The 23,496-nt window shown below is 35.9% G+C and overlaps 1 protein-coding gene and 1 pseudogene across 1 annotated transcript in view; both read right to left on the bottom strand.

The window, feature by feature from the left end:
• GTF2B (general transcription factor IIB) overlaps nucleotides 1-23,496 on the bottom strand; it is a 34,886-nt gene that overhangs the window by 5,828 nt on the left and 5,562 nt on the right. The window contains exon 3 of the mRNA XM_090271718.1: nucleotides 1,861-1,994. Within this exon, the coding sequence (XP_090127844.1) occupies nucleotides 1,861-1,994 (134 nt within the window). The remainder of the gene's footprint in view (nucleotides 1-1,860; nucleotides 1,995-23,496) is intronic.
• On the bottom strand, nucleotides 17,083-17,496 carry LOC150015230 (DNA-directed RNA polymerases I, II, and III subunit RPABC4 pseudogene; annotated as a pseudogene).

A 23,496-nucleotide genomic window follows, 5' to 3' on the forward strand; every position in this document is an offset into this window, starting at 1 on the left:
TCTTTCTCCTTTCCCCTCTCTAAAAATAAATAAATAAACAAAACTAAATAAATTTTTAAAAATTACTGAGTTTTTGTGTAGCCATTTTAATAATGAAAATGGAAGAACGCAACATTTTTTGCCTATTATGCTTTATTATTTCAAGCAAGGTAAAAACACAACTGAAATGCAAAAAAAGATTTGTGCAGTGTATGAAGAAGGTGCTGTGACTGACTGGATGTGTCAAAGTAAACGTTTCATGCCGGAGTTTCTCGCTGCACAATGCTCTACAGTCAGGTAGACCCATTGAAGTTGACAGCAATCAAATAGAGACAGTAATTGAGAACAATCAACATTATACCACACAGGAGACAACTACATACTCAAAATACCTAAATCAAGTTATTAATGAAAATGAAAAATGTCTTATTTTATAGAAAAAACACACAACTTTTTGGCCAAACCAATATATTAAAAAATTTAGTATAGTTGATCCCTGAATAACCCAAGTTTGAACTGTGCGGGTCCACTTAATACATGCATTTTTTCAATAAATACGTATAGTATTGTAAATATATCTTAGGATTTTCTTAGAATTTTCTCTAACTTACTTTATTATAATACACATGACATACAAAATATGTGTTAATCAACTGTTTATATTATTAGTAAGGTTCCTAGTCAACAGAAGGCTGTTAGTAAAGTTTTGGGGCAGTCAAAAGTTGGGCGTGGATTTTCAACTGAGCAAGAGGTTGGTTCCCCTAACCCCAGTGTTGTTCAATGGTCAACTGTGTATGACCAATAGAGCATTAAATTTTTTTTTTTTTTTTGTCATATAGGCATAAACCACTTTCAGAGAACACAGGATACATAACAACGACTTATTTTTGACAAGGAAAAGAGGGGATACAATGGGAACCGAGAGTTGGGGGTCATTTATAAAGAAAATTTACTGTTATTTTTATTTTTTTGTTTTTGAGTCATGTTATTTTCCATTGGAAAAAAAATGTTGCAATGTCAATTAGTTGCAATCTTATATCTGATAATGTCCTTAGTATATATTTTTTCCAGCCTGTAAGACTAAAGCAAATGCAGAAATCACCGGCTTAAAATACATTTCTGAATACTGTAATCTTAATCTAGTATACACCATGTTTTTCAAATTTGACGTGTAATTAACAGAACATGAAAAAATAATTAATGGCCTGCTTTTTCATACTTTATTAAAAATATAGACTATGCAGTAGTATAGATTAAGTACTAAAATAGCATATATTTCCTTGATTAGTCCTTTGGAATACTGCCAGTACTATTTCTAATTTAGATACTAGAGCAAAAAAGAGCCAGGTTGCTAGGAAGAGTATGCTACTGTCTTATAGAAAAGCAGTGGTAATCATTAACTGAACACATACTACATACTACATGTTGTTATAAATATTCTATGTATATTCCCAAGTAACCCCCAGTCTCTATGAAGTACTATTACTCTCACTTTACTGATAAAAAAGGTGAAGCTTGGGTAACTATTTTCAATACTAGAAAATATGCTATATTGAACTCTAATTTATCTATCTGATAGGTGGTAATAAAGGGAAAAGAAAAGAGTTTACTAATGTTCTAGGAACATATTGATATAAAGGCATGAGATCACACCATGTTTAACTTAATTTTTGTGCAAAATGTGCTTCATGAAAACAAAGGCCTGAGATATAGACTCTAATTTTGATCTGTTGGCCTCCCCTTTAAGATGGAAGCAATGCATAAGGCAACTAACATTCACAATGGTAAGTGGCAAATCTAACTCTTAGGCCAAGATTCCTGATGGATGGTTTTGCAAATTTCCCAAAATCCCAGGTCTGGTCAGGCCTCACTTGATATTACCTTGCCAATCATGGTAGACAAATCTCCATCACTCAGAAGAGGATTCTGAGAATCTCCAACTCGAGATGGATCTTTTGTAGCTTTATCATTGCTGAAAGTTCTCCATTCAGATCCCACATCAATAACCCGGTCACCTAAGAATGTAAACACAAATCTGAATAGTCTTGTCAAGACAGGGTTTACTTAACACCGTCTAAAATGACCAACTCAACCCTTTTATTCCCAGGAAATCTCAACATGGACATCTAGGCTCCAGCCTAAGTATCATGTCTCAGACTTTGTCCTAAAGCATTACCTTAATTATTGTGCGAATCCAATAATAACCCTCTAAAATATTATGCTATGATTAGTCACATTCTAACTCTTGGAAAAAGAAAAAACAAATAACAAAATAAACCTAGTCATATGTGATGCAAAGGTAAAATAACATGATTCTGAACAAAAATTTGCACAAGAAGTACAACAGGGAAGGAAAAAACAGAAAACACTGTTCATGATGGTATCAATGCACATGGTTTAGTATTAAAACTACTGTTTTCATGGGAAAAGCTTTACAAAGAACTAAGCTTACACTTATGTTTTAGTATATATTTGATGAAAAAATATTTTTGGCCAAATAACTTATAAAAATTAAACTTTAAGCCTAGAATCAGTGAGAAGAAAGCTAAGTAGGCAATTTTTTTCTTTTTAGGCAGTGACTAAATATGCCATGCCAAGAAATGAGACGTGAATAGATCCAGTTAATTACTACTTGGGGGGAATGCTCAATGGCTGGTAGACAAAAATTAACACTGAACATTTGCATATGCTAGTCATTGTGCCCTTTATGAATGTTCTCTTTTAAAGGCAGGTGTCACTTTTATTGCCACTTTAGAAATAAGATTAATTTGCCGAAGGTTACACAGCTAGACTGAAATGTGCATCAAATTCCAGAGTCTGTTCTATACTGCATTTGTTAAACAGGAGCTTTCCTATCAAAGTGTGATAAAGAAGGAAGCACGAGCCAGATCATCTCTATCTGTGCCTATACACGACAAACAGAAGGGAGAAAGAAACAGCAGAAATTAGTTACCTCAGCAATTAAAAGAAATTCTGGTACTGACAGTAAATTAACCGAATACTTAACAGTGGGGACTCTACCTTTTTCTGCTTAGCCTTGGATAAATTACCTCTTTTCTGTGCCTTTACTTTCTCAGCTTTAAATTTCCCCAATAACCTCACACTTTAAAGATTGTAAAGATTCAACAGTAAGCTAATACAGATATAGCGCATGCAAAGAGCTTTAAAAGCAGTTCAAAGGAGCACTCGGTATTAGCCACTTAGTGCTATGAAAATGAAAATAAGATGGCAGATATTCTGACATTTCCCCCTTCTGGTGGGGGGTAATAAGGAAAGGCACCACTTTTAAAACATTAATCTCCACATTACACTTTAAAAGTATCAGGGTACTCTGCCGCAGGTATTTAAAGAGGTAGGCAAAGAACAGAAGGAAGGAGCTCAATGTAGATTGCACTACACCTTCTAAACTATTTTTATATGGTACATTAATGAAAATGCTCATCAACAGTATAGTGATCATAATCTAACCTTTTGTCATAAATATGCAGGAAAATGTACAAAAAAATGATTCCTGAAGGTTTTGGAAAATTTTGTTTTTCTTTGAACACTCAAATCATTTGAGAGTAACCAGACATCACTGAAGACTATCAGGTGTCCATGTCCCAAGGGAACTGAGATCAGTGTTAGGGTCCCCACGGCTGTACCTGGATGCAGCGAGAATGGCCAATGAAGCAGAAGCAAGGAGATGACTTATAAGGCAATTTCACTACATTCTAGAGATGGAGCAGGTAGCCCAAAATAAGGAAAAAAAGAAAGTTAAATGTAAGGGACTTTCATGATGGATTTCTCTGCTTTCTTCTCATACTAACAAATAGTATTAAACTTGGGAAATGATTCTAATTATACAAGTTAAGATTTTAAATTTACCTGAAAATAACATAAAATCTGTAATTGTGCACTAAAGCCTTACTACAATATTAAACAAGGCCCACATTTCAGAGAGCACTCTAAAAAAACCTGATTTTTCTTCTTTTATGAAATAATACTTGCTTACTTAAAAAGAAACTACATATGAAGTCTGTCAGGAAAAAGACCGGTCATTGTTTATATAACAAGAGCGGTTTATGCAACATCGATGTAACCTGGCGGCCAAGGAAGAATGGACTAGAATGGGCATGCGTGGACAATGCAAACTTCACTGTACTAGTCAGTGGGGGTGGTAGACACTGAGTGAGCATGTGTACTGTGTGGCTGTCACATTCAAAATGACTGAGCTAGTAGATTAATGAGTCTGCATCAAATTTTCATTAAGCTTGAACATTCCTTCATGGAAACTATTCAGATGACTCAGAAGGCCACAGCTATGGGCAGCTGGTGATTGGCAGCTTCATCATGACAACACACCCGCTCACGTATCACATCTCATGCAGTTTTTTTGGTGAAACATCAAATCACCCAGGTGACTCGGTCCCCCTGCAGCCCAGATTTGGGGTCCTGTGACTTCTGGCTTTTCCTAAAACTAAAATCACCTTTGAAAGGGAAGAGATTTCAGACTGTGGATGAAATTCAGGAAAATACGATGGAGCAGCTGATGGTGATTGGGAGAACTGTGTGAGGTCCCAAGGGGCCTACTGTGAAGGGGACTGAGGTGTCATTGTTGTACGTACAACCTTTCTTGCATCTTGTACCTTCTTCAATAATTATCTCTATTTTTCACATTACATTCAGGGTACTTTCTGAATAGACTTTGTCATATTAGCAAAACAAAATAACCTGTATTCCCAATACACAGAGAAAACCACTATAAATATTTGATACATATTCTTTCAGCCTTTTTCACTTACATGTATAAAGTATTTTTCCCAAAATTAAAATTAGATCACATTGTGCTTGCACCATGACAAGATCTTTTCAATAAACTTATATATAAACACCAGAGCAAGATTTTTAGATAAAGTTTAGCGCTTTAAAAGCACCCAGTAATTAAAGTGACACCATAATGTCTCCACACACTTACGCCTTCAAAGAAAGAGATGTAAATCTAACTTTTTCATAGTGAAATAAAAACACAAACATGCACACAAAAACCTACTGCAGCCTTCAAATCTGGAATTATTTACTAAATTTTAAGTTAAAAAAAAAAAAAATCAGCCTTGGGTGGGTGGCTCAGTTAGTTGGAGCATCTTCCCATACACCAAAAGGCTGCAGGTTCAATTCCCAGTTAGGTCACATGCCTAGGTTAATCCCAGTTCGAGAGCATACGGGAGGCAACTGATCAATGTTTCTCTTTCTCTTTCTCTCCCTGCCACCTTTCCTCTGTCTCAAATCAATTAAATAAATAAATGAAATTATATCCTTGGTGATAATTTTCCAAAAATAAAATGTTATCATTAACTTGTAGTATTTTAATTAGCAAAATAATTAAGAGAACAGTGCAAATGAAAAGGCAGGTAGCTATGCTCACATCTTTAAATCTCTAGAAATCTAAAGATCAGGTATTACTGAGCCAAGATGTCTCATTTTTCATAGCATTTTCCTTTTGGTCCCAAAGTAACTTACTATGAGTTTCTTTTACTGCTTGCTTTATAATGCCTAATAAAAGACAAGATGGATTAGGGGAGAGGGAAATCTGGCATAGGATATTACAAACAGAAAATTCAGAGCTAAGTAGTGATGTAATTTTTCCACATATGTGGGAATAATCTCCATGACTCATTCAACAATCTCTGGTTTGTGCCAAGAGACACTGTCTCTTTTTATATTTTAATGCTCAAAACAGCACTTATAAGAAATAAACTTTCCAAAATAACTCAAATAACAATCATGAAACTACAACTACACCATCAGATTAAGTGCATAAATAACAAGACATAGGGCAATCATTCAGGAAAAAAAAGTCAGATTACATAAAAGATTTTCATTTGGAAAAAAACCTCAATGAGGTAGTATTTTAAAAACTGCTCTGGAAGGAAGGAAACTGCAATATAAAATCTTTTCAAAGGATAAGTGTACAAGGCAGCCATGTTTGGGTATATTCATCTTTTGACAAAGAAGCCACCTGCAAATTAGCACATGTACACACATACCCACAACCTCACACATCCTTTAATGCTCTAGAAACAGAGAAACATGTAGATTTAAAGGGAGAAACAAAGGGGTTTTCTCACTTTACCATGATCCTGACATCACCTGCAAATGTTCTATGATGTCCATGTACTGGCCTTTTGCAAGCAAGTCTACTGAACAGGATGTTTTGAGGTCAATCATTAAAAACTGGGGAGTATTAGGATGGACTGTTGTTCTCAGTCCATACTTGGAAGGATGGGGATGGTGATGCTGGCTACCAAAGATGGTGCCCAAGAGGGAGAGTGACCTATATTTCCTTCTTTCTAGGTCTCAGAATGGGTCCAACCTGTCTGGGGTATAAATTTCAGTACTAGCCTTGCAATCCTGTATTTGGGTTATAGTATTCTTATGTTTCTCTGGTGTTCTCGCCAAGCTCTGAGTAGTACTATTTGAGTGTCCTACCTTTGGTGCAAAGGAAAAGTACCATGTATCTTTGTGGTCCAATACCCATTTCCCTTTCATGGTCAACAGAAATGACAGTGGGGGTAAGATCTTCTAGAGGGCAAGTCCCACTTGGGACCACATTCTGCATCTGTCCACGAGACCACAATAGGACCAGTACCTTTAACCACCCAGAGAGTTTTGTAAAATTAACATCTGGAAGTCTATACATGAAGATTTATAATAGCTAAAATAACACTACCATAACATATAATAAGACTGACTACTCCCTTCATCTATAGTCTATGATCTCTAACACTTTGATCAAGTTACCCATTCAGAAAAGCAAACACAACCATTATTTGTATTTATTTATTACACACATGTACAGTTTTCAATTCACATACCTGAGTGGTAGGTCTAGAGTATTAACTAAGATATTTTATTATATCTAAAAAGTTTCATCTCTTTATTTTTCAAGAAGTTGAGAGTACCTGCCAAAATCATTCACACCACTTTAAAACAGTTCAACTACTTTGGCACCTACCACCTTATGATTTGGCAATTACACTCAAGTATCTATGTACAAACGTTTCACACAAAAGTGTTAATAGCAGCATTATTCATATTAGCTAAAAACTGGGAAACAACCCAAATGTCCATCAACAGAAAAAAGTATACAATGGAGTACTCCTCAGCCAATAAACTGATACATTTCAAAAATACTACTTCTAAGCCAAAAAATGTCAATCACAAAAAAGAACATACTCTATGATTCTATTTATATAAAGTTCAAAAGCAGGTACAATAATCTGAGGATAGAAATCAGTACAGTGGTTGCTGCTGCGTGGGAGTGAGGGGTGAGGGATGAGAGGGGTCAGGGGTGAGGGGTGAAGGTTACTGGCGAGAAAGTGGCATAAGAAAACTTCTGAGGTAAAGGAAATGGTCTAAACACCTTATGTGTTGGTTACAGCAGTATATGCAATGTCAAAATTCAAACAGTAGATCTAAGATCTGTGCACTTTATTGTATGCAATTATAATGCAATAAATTAAGAAATAAAATCATTCCCACCAAATACTGATTTTGAATTAAGCTTCACCAAACATATGCATTTGAGGAATAACAGAACAATTTTTACCAATCTTTTTCTCTTCTTTCAGATTATATGTATTTCACATGTAAGACTAGACTTAATTTTTTTGTTAAAAATCTCACTTTCTAACTACTGTTATATTTTATATGCTTAGATCCAACCACTTTTAAAAGACTATTACTGTTTAAAATTTGATCTGAATATTCTGCATATAGAATCCCATCAGTGGCAAAGAATTTGTTCCCTTTCCAAACTTAACTTTGATTTCTATTTTATACTTAAAGCACTTGTAAGAACTTTCAAAACAATGCCTTTGATTTAAAACAGATAAAATTTCCATTAAAGCATTATTCTACTCTAACTCAGAATATTTTACATTAGGAATAACTGTTGAGTTTATTAAATATCTGTCACTTAGCAGACCACAGTGTTTCTTACATATTATTTTCTTATATTATAAAAGTTAACCATAGTTGTTTGTGGGTTATTTTTCTTCTAGTATTTACGTGTTAGGATAAATTCAGTTATGGTGGGGTAATAATTTCGGAAGTTCACTGGTTTAAAATGAAGATTTCTTTTGTATTAATACTACATGTCTATGGAGAGCATGGCTTTCTATGCCATCCCCATTCAAGATGATGAAACCCCTACCCCTTGAGACATGGCAGTCAGCATGCTACGGGGAAGGGAATGTGGTGAATTATGCACGGACCTAATGGTTTCTATCAGTAACTTTTCCACTCATTGGCCAAAAACAGTAACTTCAACAGTGGTGGGGAAATAAAACTGTACTGTGTAGCCTAAAGGAGAAGAATCAGAAATATAAGTGAATAGTCATCAGTGCTGTTCCACGGCAGTTAGCAAATAGAATTCAGCACTGTATGGGGGGTGGAGGTGGGGGTTATGTATACATTTGTTTAAAAAAAAAAGAAAAAAAAGTTCTCTGTGACTTCGTTTTTGTGCTACACAACAAATTAAGGAATCAATCAGAGTTAATACTAACTTCACTGTATTTTGGCATTTGTCACAGGGAAGTAATCTGTCAATGATTTTAGTTTCTTCAAAGTAAATTTTTACTGGTTGGTTTCTTTAAAAGTTTTTATTAATAAAAACGTTTCATTAAAAGGATAAATTCCCAGTAGTGTGTAGGATTCCTGATTTGCAATCCTGAGGATCTTCTAGGAATGTAATATTTTCTTCTGTTATACCTTTAATACTTGATCCTACTCACCTGGATCTTGAAATAGGACCACAATGGCTGTCTTGTCTTTACCACTTTCCCATTCACTCTGTATATTCTCAGGTTTGTTCTCTGCTTTACTTATTCAGTTTTCTAAAATGTTAAGTCAGTTAATTGCTATCTAAAACACTTTACTGTGTTTGTTCCTTCTATTATTTTCATTCTTTTTGACCGCATTTAACAGAAACATTATCGAAGCATTATTTCACTGATCACAAAAATCAGCTATTTTCTATAGCTTTCTTCTAGTAAACAGTCTGGGGCAGAATTTTCTTTTAAGTCCGCAGAATTACAATACTAGTCCTCATCATTGTAGTTTGTAGTCATATAAGCCTCAGGCTGATTTTCGTGCTATTCATCTTGTAATCAAGAATTGTCAATCCAAGTCCAGTGGTGGCGGTGATGCTGGAAAACCTTTCAATCCACTGCCATCAGTACTCTCAATCTCTCTGGGTGCTCACAGTTTCTGGCAGATAATAGATGATCCAAACAAACTAAATGCCCAATATGGTTTAAGAAGTGTATTACAAGAGAAACAAGATGGTGGAAAAGTGGAAGGTACACTAACCTCCTCCCAGAACTGGTCTGGACTTACAACTTAATTTTGGAGAAATCATCTGGAATAACCAACCGAACACCAGCTGGAGAGAAGTCTTATAACCACGGAGAGACAGAAAAGGCCCGCTACATCACAACGTGACCAGTAGGGAGTGTGGAGACGTGGAAGGGTTGGCTGGGCTCACACAGGTGGCAGTTGAAGGGACTGAGAAACAGCTCAGCAGCTGGGGGTTCCCCCTGAGAAGGGCAGGGTCTAAATACCCAGCTGGGCTTCCCAGCCTACAGCAACAGAGTGGAAAGTAAAATAGTATCAGCTGTGAAAAGCGAAAAGCCACAGGATTTCTTGCTAGCCGGAGAGAAACAGCTGGAGAAAAAGAGCTCTTAAGCGGATCACATACGAAAATATTATGGCCCCCACTTACCCTGGGCTCAAGCAGAGGAAAGACAGAGAGGAACAGAGACGCTTGGGGAGAGTTTGGTGTGGTGGCTTTGAGGGGAGAACTGGGGGAGCAGCCGACCGGGTCCCAGTGCTGACTCATCCCCATACTGCAGGCAGACCATTCCCGGCCAAGTGGCGTCAGCCTGAGGGGAAGCAAAAGCCCTGCCTACAGGAATTAAACTGCCACACCCTCGGTCCTTAAGCCTGATGGCTAATCACAGATTGAATAGATTAACACCAGGGACAGATCCAGGAAGTGCAGATCATTCTAAGAAGCACCAACAAACAATAGGAGCCACAAAAATGGGGAGACTGAGAAACAACCCCCCATCGAAAGGAAAGGTAGAATCCCCAGAAAGAGTGCTAAATGAAATAGAGGGGAGCAAACTATCAGATATGGAATTCAAAACATGGATTATGGAGAAGCTCAATGCACTCAGCGGAAACTACAAAGAACTCCACGGAACCTACAAGAAACTCCAGAAAAATTACAAGGAACTTACTGAGAATTACAGCAGCATGAAAAGGGACATAGAAGCTATCAATAAGAGCCAGCAGGAAATGAAGAATACGATCTTGAGTTGAAGAACACAGTAGAAGGAATTAAAAGCAGGCTAAAGGAAGCAGAAGATCGGATCAGCGAGCTGGAAGACAACGTAGACAAAAACTCCCAGACAGTGCAACAAAATGAAAAAAGACTGAACAAGACTGAAGAGGCTCTAAGACAGCTGCAGGACAACATGAAACGTAATAATATCTGTATCATAGGAATTCCAGAAGGAGAAGAAGAAGAGCAAGGGATAGAAAACCTCTTTGAAAAACTAATGACAGAAAACATCCCTAACATGAGGAGAGAAAGAGTCACGCAAGTCCAGGAAGCACAGAGGGTCCCAATGAAGATGAACCCCAACAGGCCCACTTCAAGACACATCATAATTAAAATGGCAACATTCAAAGACAAAGAGAGAATCCTAAAAGCAACAAGAGAGAAACAACTAATAACATACAAGGGAGCTCAAATAAGGCTATCATCAGATTTCTCAACAGAAACACTACAAGCCAGAAGGGAATGGCAAAAAATATTCCAAGCAATGAAGAACAAAGGCCTACAACCAAGAATACTCTACCCAGCAAGGTTCTCATTCAAAATGGAAGGTGAAATAAGGAGTTTCCAAGACAAAAGAAGGCTCAAAGAATACATCTCCACAAAACCAGCATTGCAAGAGATGCTAAAGGGTCTGCTTTAAGAAGATGAAGTAACAGAGAGACAGAGAGGAACACGAGTACAAAGGGGGAAAATGACAATGAATAAGTACTGAAAGAAAGAAGGAACTTCTACCATTTACAACAACATGGATGGAACTAGAGAGAATTATGCTTAGCGAAATAAGCCAGGCAACAAAAGAAAATTATCTTATGCTATCACCTGTTACAGGAAACTAATGAACAACACAAACAAATGAACAAAATTGAACCAGAGGTATGTAAACAAGGAATAAACTAACAGTAACAAAGGGAGAGATGGGAGGGAGAGAAGTGGTAAGAAGGGGAAGGGTCTAGTCAAAGAACATGTATAAATGACCCATGGACATGGACAGCTGGGTGGGGACTGAATGTAGAAGAAGGGGGGGCAGGGTGCAGGGAAGCAAGAGGGGAAAAAAAGTGGGACGACTGTAATGGAAAAACAAAAATTTTTAGTGGGAGAAAAAATGAAAATATGAAGAATGGAAATGCCAGTTCAGTGAATATTAGAAAGACAAGGATTTTCCTTCACACTGTATATTTTTCTCCCTATCTGATCCCTCCAGAGTTTGGCATTCTAAACAAGTAAGTAATGACATAAGTTTCTTTGCATGAAACTAATAAGACCACTTGTTAATAGAGGTTTGTTTTTTTTTTAACTAAGACTTTGACTGGAATGTCATGCCTAAAGAAGACATGCTTGGGCTCTGGTTGTTACCAAAAAGCCCTGAGGAACTGGGATTGACTTTCAAAGGTAATAAAAGCCCATGAGATAAAAGGTCTGGTACCTTGGTTGGATGTGCGGTCCATGGCAATCTTTCCAGGGAAGAAATGAAGGTTGTTTTCCTGAAAGATGGCTAGAAGGGACCTTAAGGCACAATGGAAAACCAGAAGGACTTGGAAAAGACAGGTGTTTACAGGCAAGGCTGAATGCCAGGTATGTGGCTCAGCTTCTGTGCCCTGAAGGGCAGACTGAAGGTCACCATCGATGTTCCTTGCGTAAGTTCCAGCAAAGCAGAACTAAAGATCATAAGTGATCATTTGCTGCTCTTGTTGTGTTTATGCAAATGAACAGGATCAATTAAAAATGGACTTAATGCAGTCCCTTTAATGACAAGGAGGGTAATCTTAGGGAGAAAAATCGTGATTCAAGGAAAATCACAACGCTCAGTGGTAGACTATAAAGTAGTGCAGCTAACCGTCTTTAAAGTTTATCTTCATTTAAAGTTTGTTTTGATTTGAAAATTAAACTATGTCTGTGGCATTATCAAACGTGTTTAATTTACAGGCAAGAAGAATGTCAAATGCCTTGCAACTGGATGTCTTTCCGATAGAACAGTACTACAGATTTAGAGACTTGTTTGTGGGCTATGTTACATAAATTAACATGTGTTTTCTGTTTTCAAAGGGCATAAGCCTATGATCTCATTACATGAGTGATTGTCTGTACGTATAGGCCTCACTTAATCCTGTCTGCAGCACTGCCTCCTGAGACTCAACGGTTTGGCTGAACTAAGTGGCTGGGTTGGTGAAGAATGGTGTGGTCTGTGGGCTTCACTTTAAAACTGGTTCCTCTTTTCTATCCTAATGGCTTGGACCGAAAGGGCCCAGAGGTCTGAGAGGGGGGAAACCTAAAATATTTCCCTCAGCCCAAACTAAGTATAATGGGCAAAAGGGTTTTGGACAGGTGAGATGTACCTGGCACACCTTCCTCCAAAGAAGCCCTTCTTTTCCCTAATATGGGACATTGGAAAATTAATACCTGTCTTTTGTCATCTAGTGGTTATGGATTGAATGATGTCTTTTAACCCTGTTGCCAAATCTGTTGCCTCCAGAATACAAGGATGCCAGCCTGTTAAATCAAGCATGCCATTGTCCGGGGACAGCCAACTGACCTGGAGTCTGCACAATCCTTCCCCATGTGGGAAGGCCACCCTCTCCTCTTATTAGGGATTTCTGGACCCATGGTAGATAGGACAATGACCATGTCCAGCTTGAAGCAGCTAGAGGAGCTCGAGACATTTGCCCATTGTCCTTTATATGATTATAAATGGTCTTAAGTCTGAGAGGGAGGGATTGTTATTTTTTATTGTTAAGATAATTATTTATTTAAATAAAAGAAGAAGAAGAATATATGAAAGGGTGAGGTAGGAGAACTTGTATGTACGACTCATGGCATGGACTTGTGGGGGATTGTTGGGGGAGGGGGGGTGCTGGGTGGAGGGGAGCAAAGGGGAAAAAATTGGAACTATTGTACAATATAATCAATAAAATATACTTTAAAAATAAGTGTATTACAAAGGACACAGGTAGGTTTGTAATCAAAGCAAAAATAACAGTGACCTAAAGAAGATAGAACTCTCTCACGTTAACAGTCTAAAATAATTAACTAGTGTGACCCAGGCTCCTCCTATCTTTTTGATAATCCATCTTCATCATGACCTGCATTTTGTAGCATAAAATGGCTGTTAGTAGGTCCTTCCATCATGTCTGAATTCTAGCCAGAAGGAAGGCTAAAAGGGAGGGCACATCCCTTAGGGCAGAATCTAGAGTTGTACACATCTGTTCTACTTACAACCCACATGGCCATACCTAACTACAAGGGGAGCTGGGTAATACAGTCTAGCTGGGCACCCATATGCTCAGTTAAAATTCAGGGGTTCTGTTACGAAAGAGTAGGGAAACCAGCGGCCACTGCTAAAAGGAATAATGGGGTAGGGAGAGAGAGGACATGAGAACAAATGTCCAATAGATGTATCAGTACTTTGCCGTATAGCCTAGAGAAAGTAGTACACAAAGACACATAACAGACATTTAAACTCCCTACCATGCAAGCTATAAATTATAAATCCAAACAAAGCTATTTTGTAGTACAATATTAAAACCAAAACAGCTTAAAGTAGCAATCTTAACAGTGCGGGGGAGGGGGGGGAGGACGGGACGGGACTGAAACATATCAAAAAGTGGCCAGGAAGCTAATACTGAATATAGTCTAAGTTTCTATTTCTAGCCTGACCTCGACTTTTAGAATGTTTTTGTTTTGTTTCTTATTGTAAATAAAGCATTTTTTAAAAGGGAATATGAAAAGGAATCAGAATTTCAATTTTTTCTGCCATCTTCCTGGGAAGTGATCTTATTTAAGTATTTTGGCATACATCCTAAAATAGAGAATTCAGAAGTAGGATACTTAGAACAAAATTCCCCAAATTACTTGCTTTCGTAGACTTGGGTTTATCTAAAGCCATTTAATTTAAAACTAAAAGTTTTTCCAAAATGTGCTGAGTCTAAAAGTTAAATACTCAGAATGGATAACTGTTTAAGCCAACACACAGTAGTTATTAAATCTAATGCTGAAAATGAAATATATCATTAGGCTTTCACATCTTCCTCAGTCATTTAACCCTTTCTACCATTCCCATGATATCTCTAAAAACCTATGATTTCTATATATTCTTTACCGAAATCTTTCATTAAAAAAAATTTTGAGGGGGAAAAAAAGAATTTTGAGAACTATGATTAAGAGATATTCTAGAAAGAAACAGTATCAATAATATAGCCAATCTCAAAAATCATGGTTTATGTTCCCATAATGTAAACTGGGTAGGAACTCAAACTGAAGTATCCCATAGATACAAACAACATCATAGTTAATTTCCCAGACTGGCCCTTAAAATAGAACCCCCCCCCCCCCACAAAAAAGCAAAAACAAAAACAAAAAAACACCCTGTATAAATCAACAGTGTAATTACCACTTGGAAAGCAGTTTGTAAAGAAAAATGCATTTTAAGCTCCATCCCTGACTCTGAACACATCTTGCTTTTCCTCAAATACAGGTAGGTCTGCAGCAGCCACAGCATCTTAGCTAAGGAGCTCTCGCTCTGAGGCAGAAGTATCCGAACCGTGCTGACAATAAATTTAGTCATCTTACACTAATATTTTCAGGCCTCTACCTCTGGCACATGTTTCTTTTTCCCTCTGCTCAGAATGACTTTCCCTCCATTAACCCTTACTCATTTTTAATGATCTTTCAAGGTGAATTCAACAGTCATTTCCCCAGGAAGCCACCACTCCCTTCCTTCTTATTCTCACCATATTTGGAAAATCTGATAGTGCTTTTACCAGGCTATGTTCTATTAATTTAACCACCTCCTTTCCAAATACTAGCCAAATAGTTGTCCCAGAGCTTGCTTACAGTGCATCACCTTTCTGCCACTCTCTCTGACCAGTACAGTGCTTAATGGAAACATGCAGTAGAAAAACCAACAGTTTTTTAAGTCCTATGATATGAATTTAAGTGGCTCTGTCACTTACTAGATGTAGAATCTTGAGTTAATTACCTAAGCACTGCAAGCCTCAGTTTACCTTTCTGTTAAACGGAAAAAAATTACATCAAAGAGTGGTTGTATAAACTTAATAAAATTAGTAATTTTCTCATGCTTATTAGAAAGTAGCAATTAAATTAAAATTTCTACATTAGGCAAGAAGGCTGTCCCTGAGGCATTACTAGAGAAGCCAAAGCAAGAATCTGAAAATGAATACAAATTTAAAAATACAGTAGTCACTCTCTATATTGCGGTTCACTTATTGCGGCCTCACTGTATCGTGGGATTTTTAAAATATTATATTTAATTATTTATCATGGATTTTTTGCTATATCACAAAATTTTGCAGTACTGTATATGTATGTTGTTAAAGTTACGTAGGTTTAAGAGTGCAGAATATGTTTAAGAACATAAGTAGTGTTTATAAAAGTGTGGAAAAGGTTAATAAGGGACTGGGAATGGTTTTTAAGTGTGTGGGAAAGGTTTATAAAGCCTTAAAATATATATAAATACTAAAATAAATGTAAGGTTCCTACTTCGCGGATTTTCACCTATCGCGGGGGTTCTAGAACGTTAATACCTGCGTTAAGTGCGGGAATACTGTATAGCTTGGTCAAACTGAACTAAAGCTGAATTTGTTACTTTAGGAAATACTGCTGATGCAAATTTAAAGATAATAACCCAATAATCTTTAAAATACAATTGCTGAATTAAATTTGACAGATCCACAACAACCACTCAAACATATTTCACAACCACCTTGCTATAAGAATGGCACCTCAGACTTAAGAATAACCCTCTTTCTCTATGAAGTTAACAAAAAGGAGTACTTGTATTTCCAAAGTATGTATCACTGAAATTTCATACTAAAATTATATTATATATTTTATATATATCTTGACTGATTCTTAACAACTCCTAACAATTCTAAGATGTACTGTACCTGCCCTTTTTTCCTCAAGTGGTAAGGGGGACTTATTTTACACTTATATAAAATAAGAAAATTAAGCTTGGAGATATTATGTAACTTAACTATAGTTACATAGCTTTGAACTAGTAGAGCCAAGCCTGGAGTCAAGGGCTGCTGGCTCCTAGTTATACACATAAGATACCTGGCTCTAAAGGAATTTGCATAAGTCTACAGACATGGAAAGTATGAAAACAAATATTAAAAAATCTAAAAACAGAACATCTTGAAGACTGGTAAATTGTCAAGTTAATAGAGATTTGTGTTTTTTAATATGATGTATGACATGAGCTAGAATTTCTGAAAATGGAACCTGGAATCTTTTAAAACATGTTTCCCAGTTGATTTTTTTTTTTAAGGGTTTAGTTCCAGTTGATTTTATTTCCTTCTCAAAGGAGTTACTTACAGAAGGTCTGTATCGACAATCTGATAGGCAGTGAACCTAACATGATTATCCCAGCTGATTCTTAATGCACATTTATATATTCATGTTTCAGATTCACTGGTAAAGCAATACCCAGAACGAGCTTAGGAGGGAGAGGTTGTTAAGTGGACTCTTTCTCTTTCAAATCTACCCAAACTACTTTCCAGTATTTTCCTTAATTGTTCTTTATTTGTTGTTGTTAACAGTTGATAATATAAACCTTTATTTTTAACAAGGGCCCCAACAATTTCAGGTTTTGATTAAGAGTGTGATTTGGGGAAGCATGTCTAACCGTCATTGTACCAGATGACACATACAATAAAATTAAATTACAAATAATGTAAGTGAACAGAAAATAATTTTCTTACATAAACTACTGATACCTAAATACAATATGGTTTCTAAAGTGAAATCGTTATGTATATAGTTGCATTCACAAAGATAAGTACACTACTCAAAAGCTAAACATTAACAGCAAATCCAAATGCAGACAAGATATTTTTCTGAATTCCATGTTTCATTGAGCATCGAAAACCACCAATCTTTTAGTCCTTTTCTTGTACATCATTCTGTGTCCACAATCTCTGCATCTGATTGGATCCCTGGATTTTATTTCATTTTCTCTATGACAGTCTCCACAGACATATATCATTGGCTGCTGCTCTGGGGGTTGGACATCCTGCTGGGTGTCCATTTTAGTCCTTAAGTTTACAGAAGCTTCTCAATCACCACTTCCAAACGGGCTGTCCTTAATTGTTCTTAAGAACAATGAAACAACTCAGTTTAAATGGTACACAAAAGTGGCTTTAACTAGAAATGATACCACTAGTTCTAAATGACCCCTCGTTGTGAAACCCTAATTATAAAAATCAATGATAACCAATTTCATGTGTAACAGCTATTTCAGCAGGTTACTAACCTAAGACTTTGCTGACTGTAAGCCAATATATAAACAATGTATAACGTCAAATTGATACACAAATTGATGATCTAAATATTATACTGCCACCTAGTGCTCATATTTTAATGTGACACAATTACACTTAGGGTTTGGGGAAAAATCCCTAAACAAAAAGTGCTGTTAGAGCCAACAGTTTCATGGTAGAAATGACAAAACTATGCTTTAAAAATTGGCCTTATTTTAAAGATCACTACCAATATTTTATGGATTACTGTAAGGTGAGACAGCCAATCACAAATCATAACACTTCATATGCTTAAAACAAAAATCCTATAATTCAAATAAAAGAGGAAAGTCAAAGAACTATTACATGCTAAATAGTGTTAAAAATAGCCACAAAATTTTTAAACAACCTAAGCTACAGGATAGGCTAAACACTACAACCATTTAAATAATGGGAAAGAAAGGAAACAAAAGAAATTAAATGTGTAGTGTTTTCCAAAGGCAGCAGCAGTATCTCCCACCCACATGCTCTCCTGCAACATGACCTTGCCACCTCTCAAGCTGAGGTGGAGACTATTTCCCCGCCCTTCCAATCTAGGCGGGCCCTACAACTGCTGTGACTAACAGAACCACAGAAGTGCTCATGTTCCACCCATGGCCCTTAACTACTCAAATCCAACCTCCCTCTCTCAAAACACCTGCTCTTGGGATATTACTCTTAGAAACCAACCACCATGTATGAAATATGACTACACTTAGACAACTACAGGGAAGTTCTAGAGGATGACAGACCCATGTGGGGATGCCAAGGAGCACAGAGGCACCAGAAGTGCAGGCGAAGAAGCTACCATGGAAGTGGATCCTCCAGGTTCAGCCAGTGTCATGTGGAAACAATGGCCCAGATGAGTCCTTCCCAAATTAATAAGCCAGGAAATGAGCAAAAAATAAAATGGCTGTTATAAGACACAAAGTTTTAAGGTAGTTTATCATGTAATTGAAACAAATCATTTCCTGAAAGTATGATGTTGCTTTAAGAAAATCCTAAAAACATGTGGCACTGGTTTTGCAACTGAATAGTGGACCTGAAAGACCTATGAACGCAGGTTTGAAGGACAGTGAGAAAAGTGTTATTAAAGACCTGAGAAAAGGTAGTCTGTATCATGTAAGATAAATATAATTTTTTATATTAAAATAATTTCATTAAAAAAAGTGATAGCAATGAACTCTCCTAGTTGCTGACTCATTTGAGGAGTAGTGTATGACTCTGAAAATGACAACTGAGTATTATCTAGCCTTGAGTTTGAAATTAAAAGGAGTTAGTAACAAGCTATTATAAGTTTCAAGAACAAATTAAATGTTAGAGTTGTCCAAAAACAATTCTAAAAGTTTCAGTTTCTAACCTTAATGAGTTATTATTCAATAAATATGATATAATCTAAAAAGTTTCAGACTATGTAAAAATTTTATGACAAATACAATCAATCCATTATGCCAAGATCATTTATTAGAAAACAGATGAGATGTTACATGTCTGGATTTAAATTCCTCAAATTAAGGAAAAAGCTACAAATTCATGTTTTAAGTGCATTGAATTGAGCTGGCAACAGAGCATATGCCTTTAAACTATCAAGATAATGTAAATCTAATTAAATATATAACACAATCTATTATTAATATATGATAATGATATGTTTGTGTATGTATATGTATCTTTAAAATTTAGACTCATGGAGTGTCATGTTCAATTAAGTTATTTTTAACACAATGTGGCTTGAGAATACTATCAGCAAAACAGAACTTGGTCAGCAGACTATTGCCTACCTGCCCTTTTCTGGCCATGGATTAAATCCTTCACTTGCAGGACATCATATTACACATTTAACCACAAATATCTGTGAATCAGGCTACTGTGTATTTTTAAAGCGTTACATTTTGTTTAGGTAAAAAACATCAATATTACAAAGAGAAACTTCTCTAGATAGAAAGTTTAATCAGATTATATTTTTAAATATTTAGGCCTTATAATTTAGCCTAGTAGCTTTTTTTAGAATAAAATATAGTAGTTCTGATGCTGGTGTTCAGGACTAATAAAGCAAAACTAAAAAACTAACTTTGCTTTGATATAGCAGAAAAATGCAAGTAAAAATTAAGGGTTCCAAGCACAAGAAAAGCATATAACCCTGGTGAATTCTATCATCCTTTTCCAGTTGGTTAATCTTACCCAACTGTTTTGCTGGTCACAGTGGAAGTGAAGGTGATGGAAGGGCTGGAAATACAATGGAATATTATTACACTACTTCTTTTTAAGTGGCTACAGTAATTAGGAGAGCCTAGAAGATGAAATTATATGCAATTTTTGTCTCTGTCGCACTCTTACACATTGTCAGTTCAATCTTAATACTCTGGAAGAATTAGAATGCTCTCATTTAACTTAGGTGTCAGCAAAGGGACATAGAGCAAATATTGCAGGCTTTGAGTCAAGAGATCAAACTAAGGATATTAAATACTTTAAAGAAAAAATTCTCTAATTTTTTTATTGATAAAGTTAAAAATATAGGTATAATTTGTTTTAATACATATCTACTACTGAGAAGAATGGAATTCTCTTTCTGGGAGATAACATTTCACGTAACTGGAATTCAGAGTTAGCATTCCCTACCATCAACACTGACTACAAATGTTCACCTGTCAATGCTATATTAACAAGATTTTGTGTATTTCATTTTTAAAAATACCTTTTTCACAGATGAATACTGCCAATTACTGATATTAATTCACAAGCATATGATTTTAGTTGCGCATACACGTTGCTTATATTTATAGAATTTTATCACATTAATCTGATATTTGCCTTTTATCATGTCACTACATTGCGGATTAATCACTTCCACTTAAAGGTTTGGTGGAAGTTACTTAATTGTACAATTAAACAGATTTTAAAATATGAAAATTTCCTTTGCATTTGCATCCAGGCCTGAAAAACACTGGTGAAAATAGTTTGAGTCTGGAAATATATCTGCTGCAGATCTGTTTGGAAATGAAGATTTTAGTTCTTGTTTTAACTTCTGACATCAATGAAAGAATATAAAATACTATATAAAGCAATTTGACATTATTTGTGATTCAAATGTTAGTTGCTGTCAAATTGACTTTGTCACAGTGCTTAACATATAGGCACTATTTTGCCTTGCAATTCTACATTGAATTCATTAAGAAATACTAGCAAGTCTGCAAAAGTAGCTAATTACCAAAGCCATTCAGTGTTTAATAGTAGTTGGAGGCAGTACTGATTCAGAAAAATTTCAGCATTTCAACCTTGGCCCTGAGCTTAAAAAAAAAAAAAAAAAAAAGATTCACAAGGAAACTTTGCCATTGCTAAGCAAACAAATTACTGTATGGTAGGGCAAATGAGGATATTCAGTTTCCATTTCTGACAAAAATTCATAGAACTGATGATAGGTACATGAACTTGAATGAAATCCACTACTGACACTACTGGATCAATAACAACACAAGATAGATTCAAATCCTTTCCACAAAGTATCTGCCGATGCAAAAGAAAATGAATAACTATAGGCTGTTTTTTTAATCTTAAATTTTTGCACCCTTTGTAAATTTGTCCAACTAAGTCCTCTGTTCCACATCTATTCTCACCACCATCAGTTATAATACATCCTAGCAGATTCCACTTCAGGTTTTACTGAATCAGTACTTTTGCAACTTCTTTGAAAATATTTTCCTGTAGTTGTTCCATGCAGTCACGTCAAACTCTGCAAACTCTGCACTAAGTCCTTGAATAAACAGCTCAACAGTAACATCTGTCTAGTAATCAAGTGTCTAGGGAAAATACTTGAAATAATTTGCCTTATATTTTGAGTATTGATGTTACTCCCAATGTCAACTCTTCAAGTAACTATTCTTGCTGAAAGGATAGCAGACTTAAGTTTATTTTCTCTGGACACATTTCTTCAGCTGCTGCAATCAAACACAAATTAATTAACTCATCAGTGGTAAATGGTTTTCCCTGCTTCACCTACAAATGAAAACACTCAGAAACTTATTTTAGCTGCAGCCTCATTTTTGTTCTGTTATTTTTGTGAAGAAATTCTGCTGTGATGAGATACTCTACATTTCTAAATTTTCTGACCATTGTTTTCCTCAGTTGGGAGTATTATGACAGTGCTTTGTCTGGTCATTTCAATGTTTACTGTATTCTTTTAGCACAGCTAAAGTACAAAGCATAATAAATACAATGCTTCACCATCTAAATTCAGTAACAAAGTAACTCATACTCCACTATGCCTTAAAAGCATGACATTCAAAGTTCATTTTTTGTTTGTTTGTTTTGACAGGATGGGTATGCAATGATAACACAAATAAATAAAATGCTGCAGTATGGAGATATGTTTGGCACTCAAAACACTGGAGTTTTATCTCCATCAACTGGGATTTGTAGTGCACTGAGCAGCAATATAAAGTGGTAAGAGCAACATATATGGTTTCTGTTGCAACTACTGAATTCTGCTGTGGCATTATGAAAGCAACAACAAACAAATGATTGTGACAGTGCTCCAATAATTATTGAAGACTAAAATATAAATTTGATATTTTCATGTGTCCCAAAATATTCTTTTGATTTTTTCCAACCATTTAAAAATGTAAAAGCCATTTTAGCACACAGGCCATATAAAAAGTTAATCGGTTCTAGTTTGCCAATCTCAGATCGAACTCATTTTATTATGAAAGAATGCAGGATTGAAATTTGCCTTCATGCAGACAAGAGAGGAGGCTAGACTGCCAGATTACCTAAACTTCATTTTCCTCATCTCTAAAATGAAGATAACATTAGTATTTACCTCACAGATTTCTCTGATGATAAACTGAGTAAATATGAGGATCATTTACAACAGTGCCTACTACAGTAAGTGCACTAGCTGTAAATATTTCTTATTGAGTATAATACAATTGCAAATGGATTTCAATTCTTATTAGCAACTCTGCATGATTTAAAATTCCCACTGGAGGTCTGAGGCAAGTGGCCTACTTGGATGAATATTACCAATGTCCTCCAAGTAAACATATCCACGGTATAACAGCATTTTCATTCTTAAGTATTTCAAACTGCTCAGCATTACTCTTTTTCTCAAGTATGGCTGCAACCACAACATAAGAACAACTTTTAGCCCTGACTGGTATGGCTCAGTGGATTGAGTGCTGGCCTGCAAACTAAAGGATCACCAGTTCAATTCCCACTCGGGGCACATGCCTGAGTTACGGGCCAGGTCCCTGGTTGGGGGTGTGCAAGAGGCAACCACACATTAATGTTTCTCTCCCTCCTTTCCTCTTTCCCTTCCCCTCTCTCTAAAAACAAATAAATAAAACCTTAAAAAAAAATTTCTTAAAAAAAACAAGAATTTTTAAATAAACCATCTTTATTCTAAAGTTTTGCTGTATGTCTAGATTAGTGAGTAAAAAAATAAATAAAAGTAAAATTTTAAGAAGTGGTATTCTTGGCAATAACAATTTTAAACTAGAACAATATAAATAAATCACTCCATATGAGCAAATAAAAATCACAACAAATCTTTTTTTTTTTTTTTTTTTTTACTAAAGGGCCTCAGATATGATTCTATACAAATACATTTCATATTCCGAAATAAATCATATTTAAAACCCATAAAAGTCACATTACATCTATTATATCATATGTGTGGGTGTCATCCTACCTTCCTCAAAGTCCCGTCAAATACTGGGAAGTGGGGACAGGGGCTGGGTGAGGGTGGGCAAAGGGGGTAAATGGGGACATCTGTAATAGCATCAATAATAAAAAGAAAGGAAAAAAAAAAAAAAAAAAAGAACTCGGGAGACCGAGGCCCTT

The sequence above is a fragment of the Furipterus horrens genome, unplaced genomic scaffold (genome assembly GCF_987537825.1).
Source record: "Furipterus horrens unplaced genomic scaffold, mFurHor1.1.pri manual_scaffold_3, whole genome shotgun sequence".
Taxonomy (NCBI): domain Eukaryota; kingdom Metazoa; phylum Chordata; class Mammalia; order Chiroptera; family Furipteridae; genus Furipterus; species Furipterus horrens.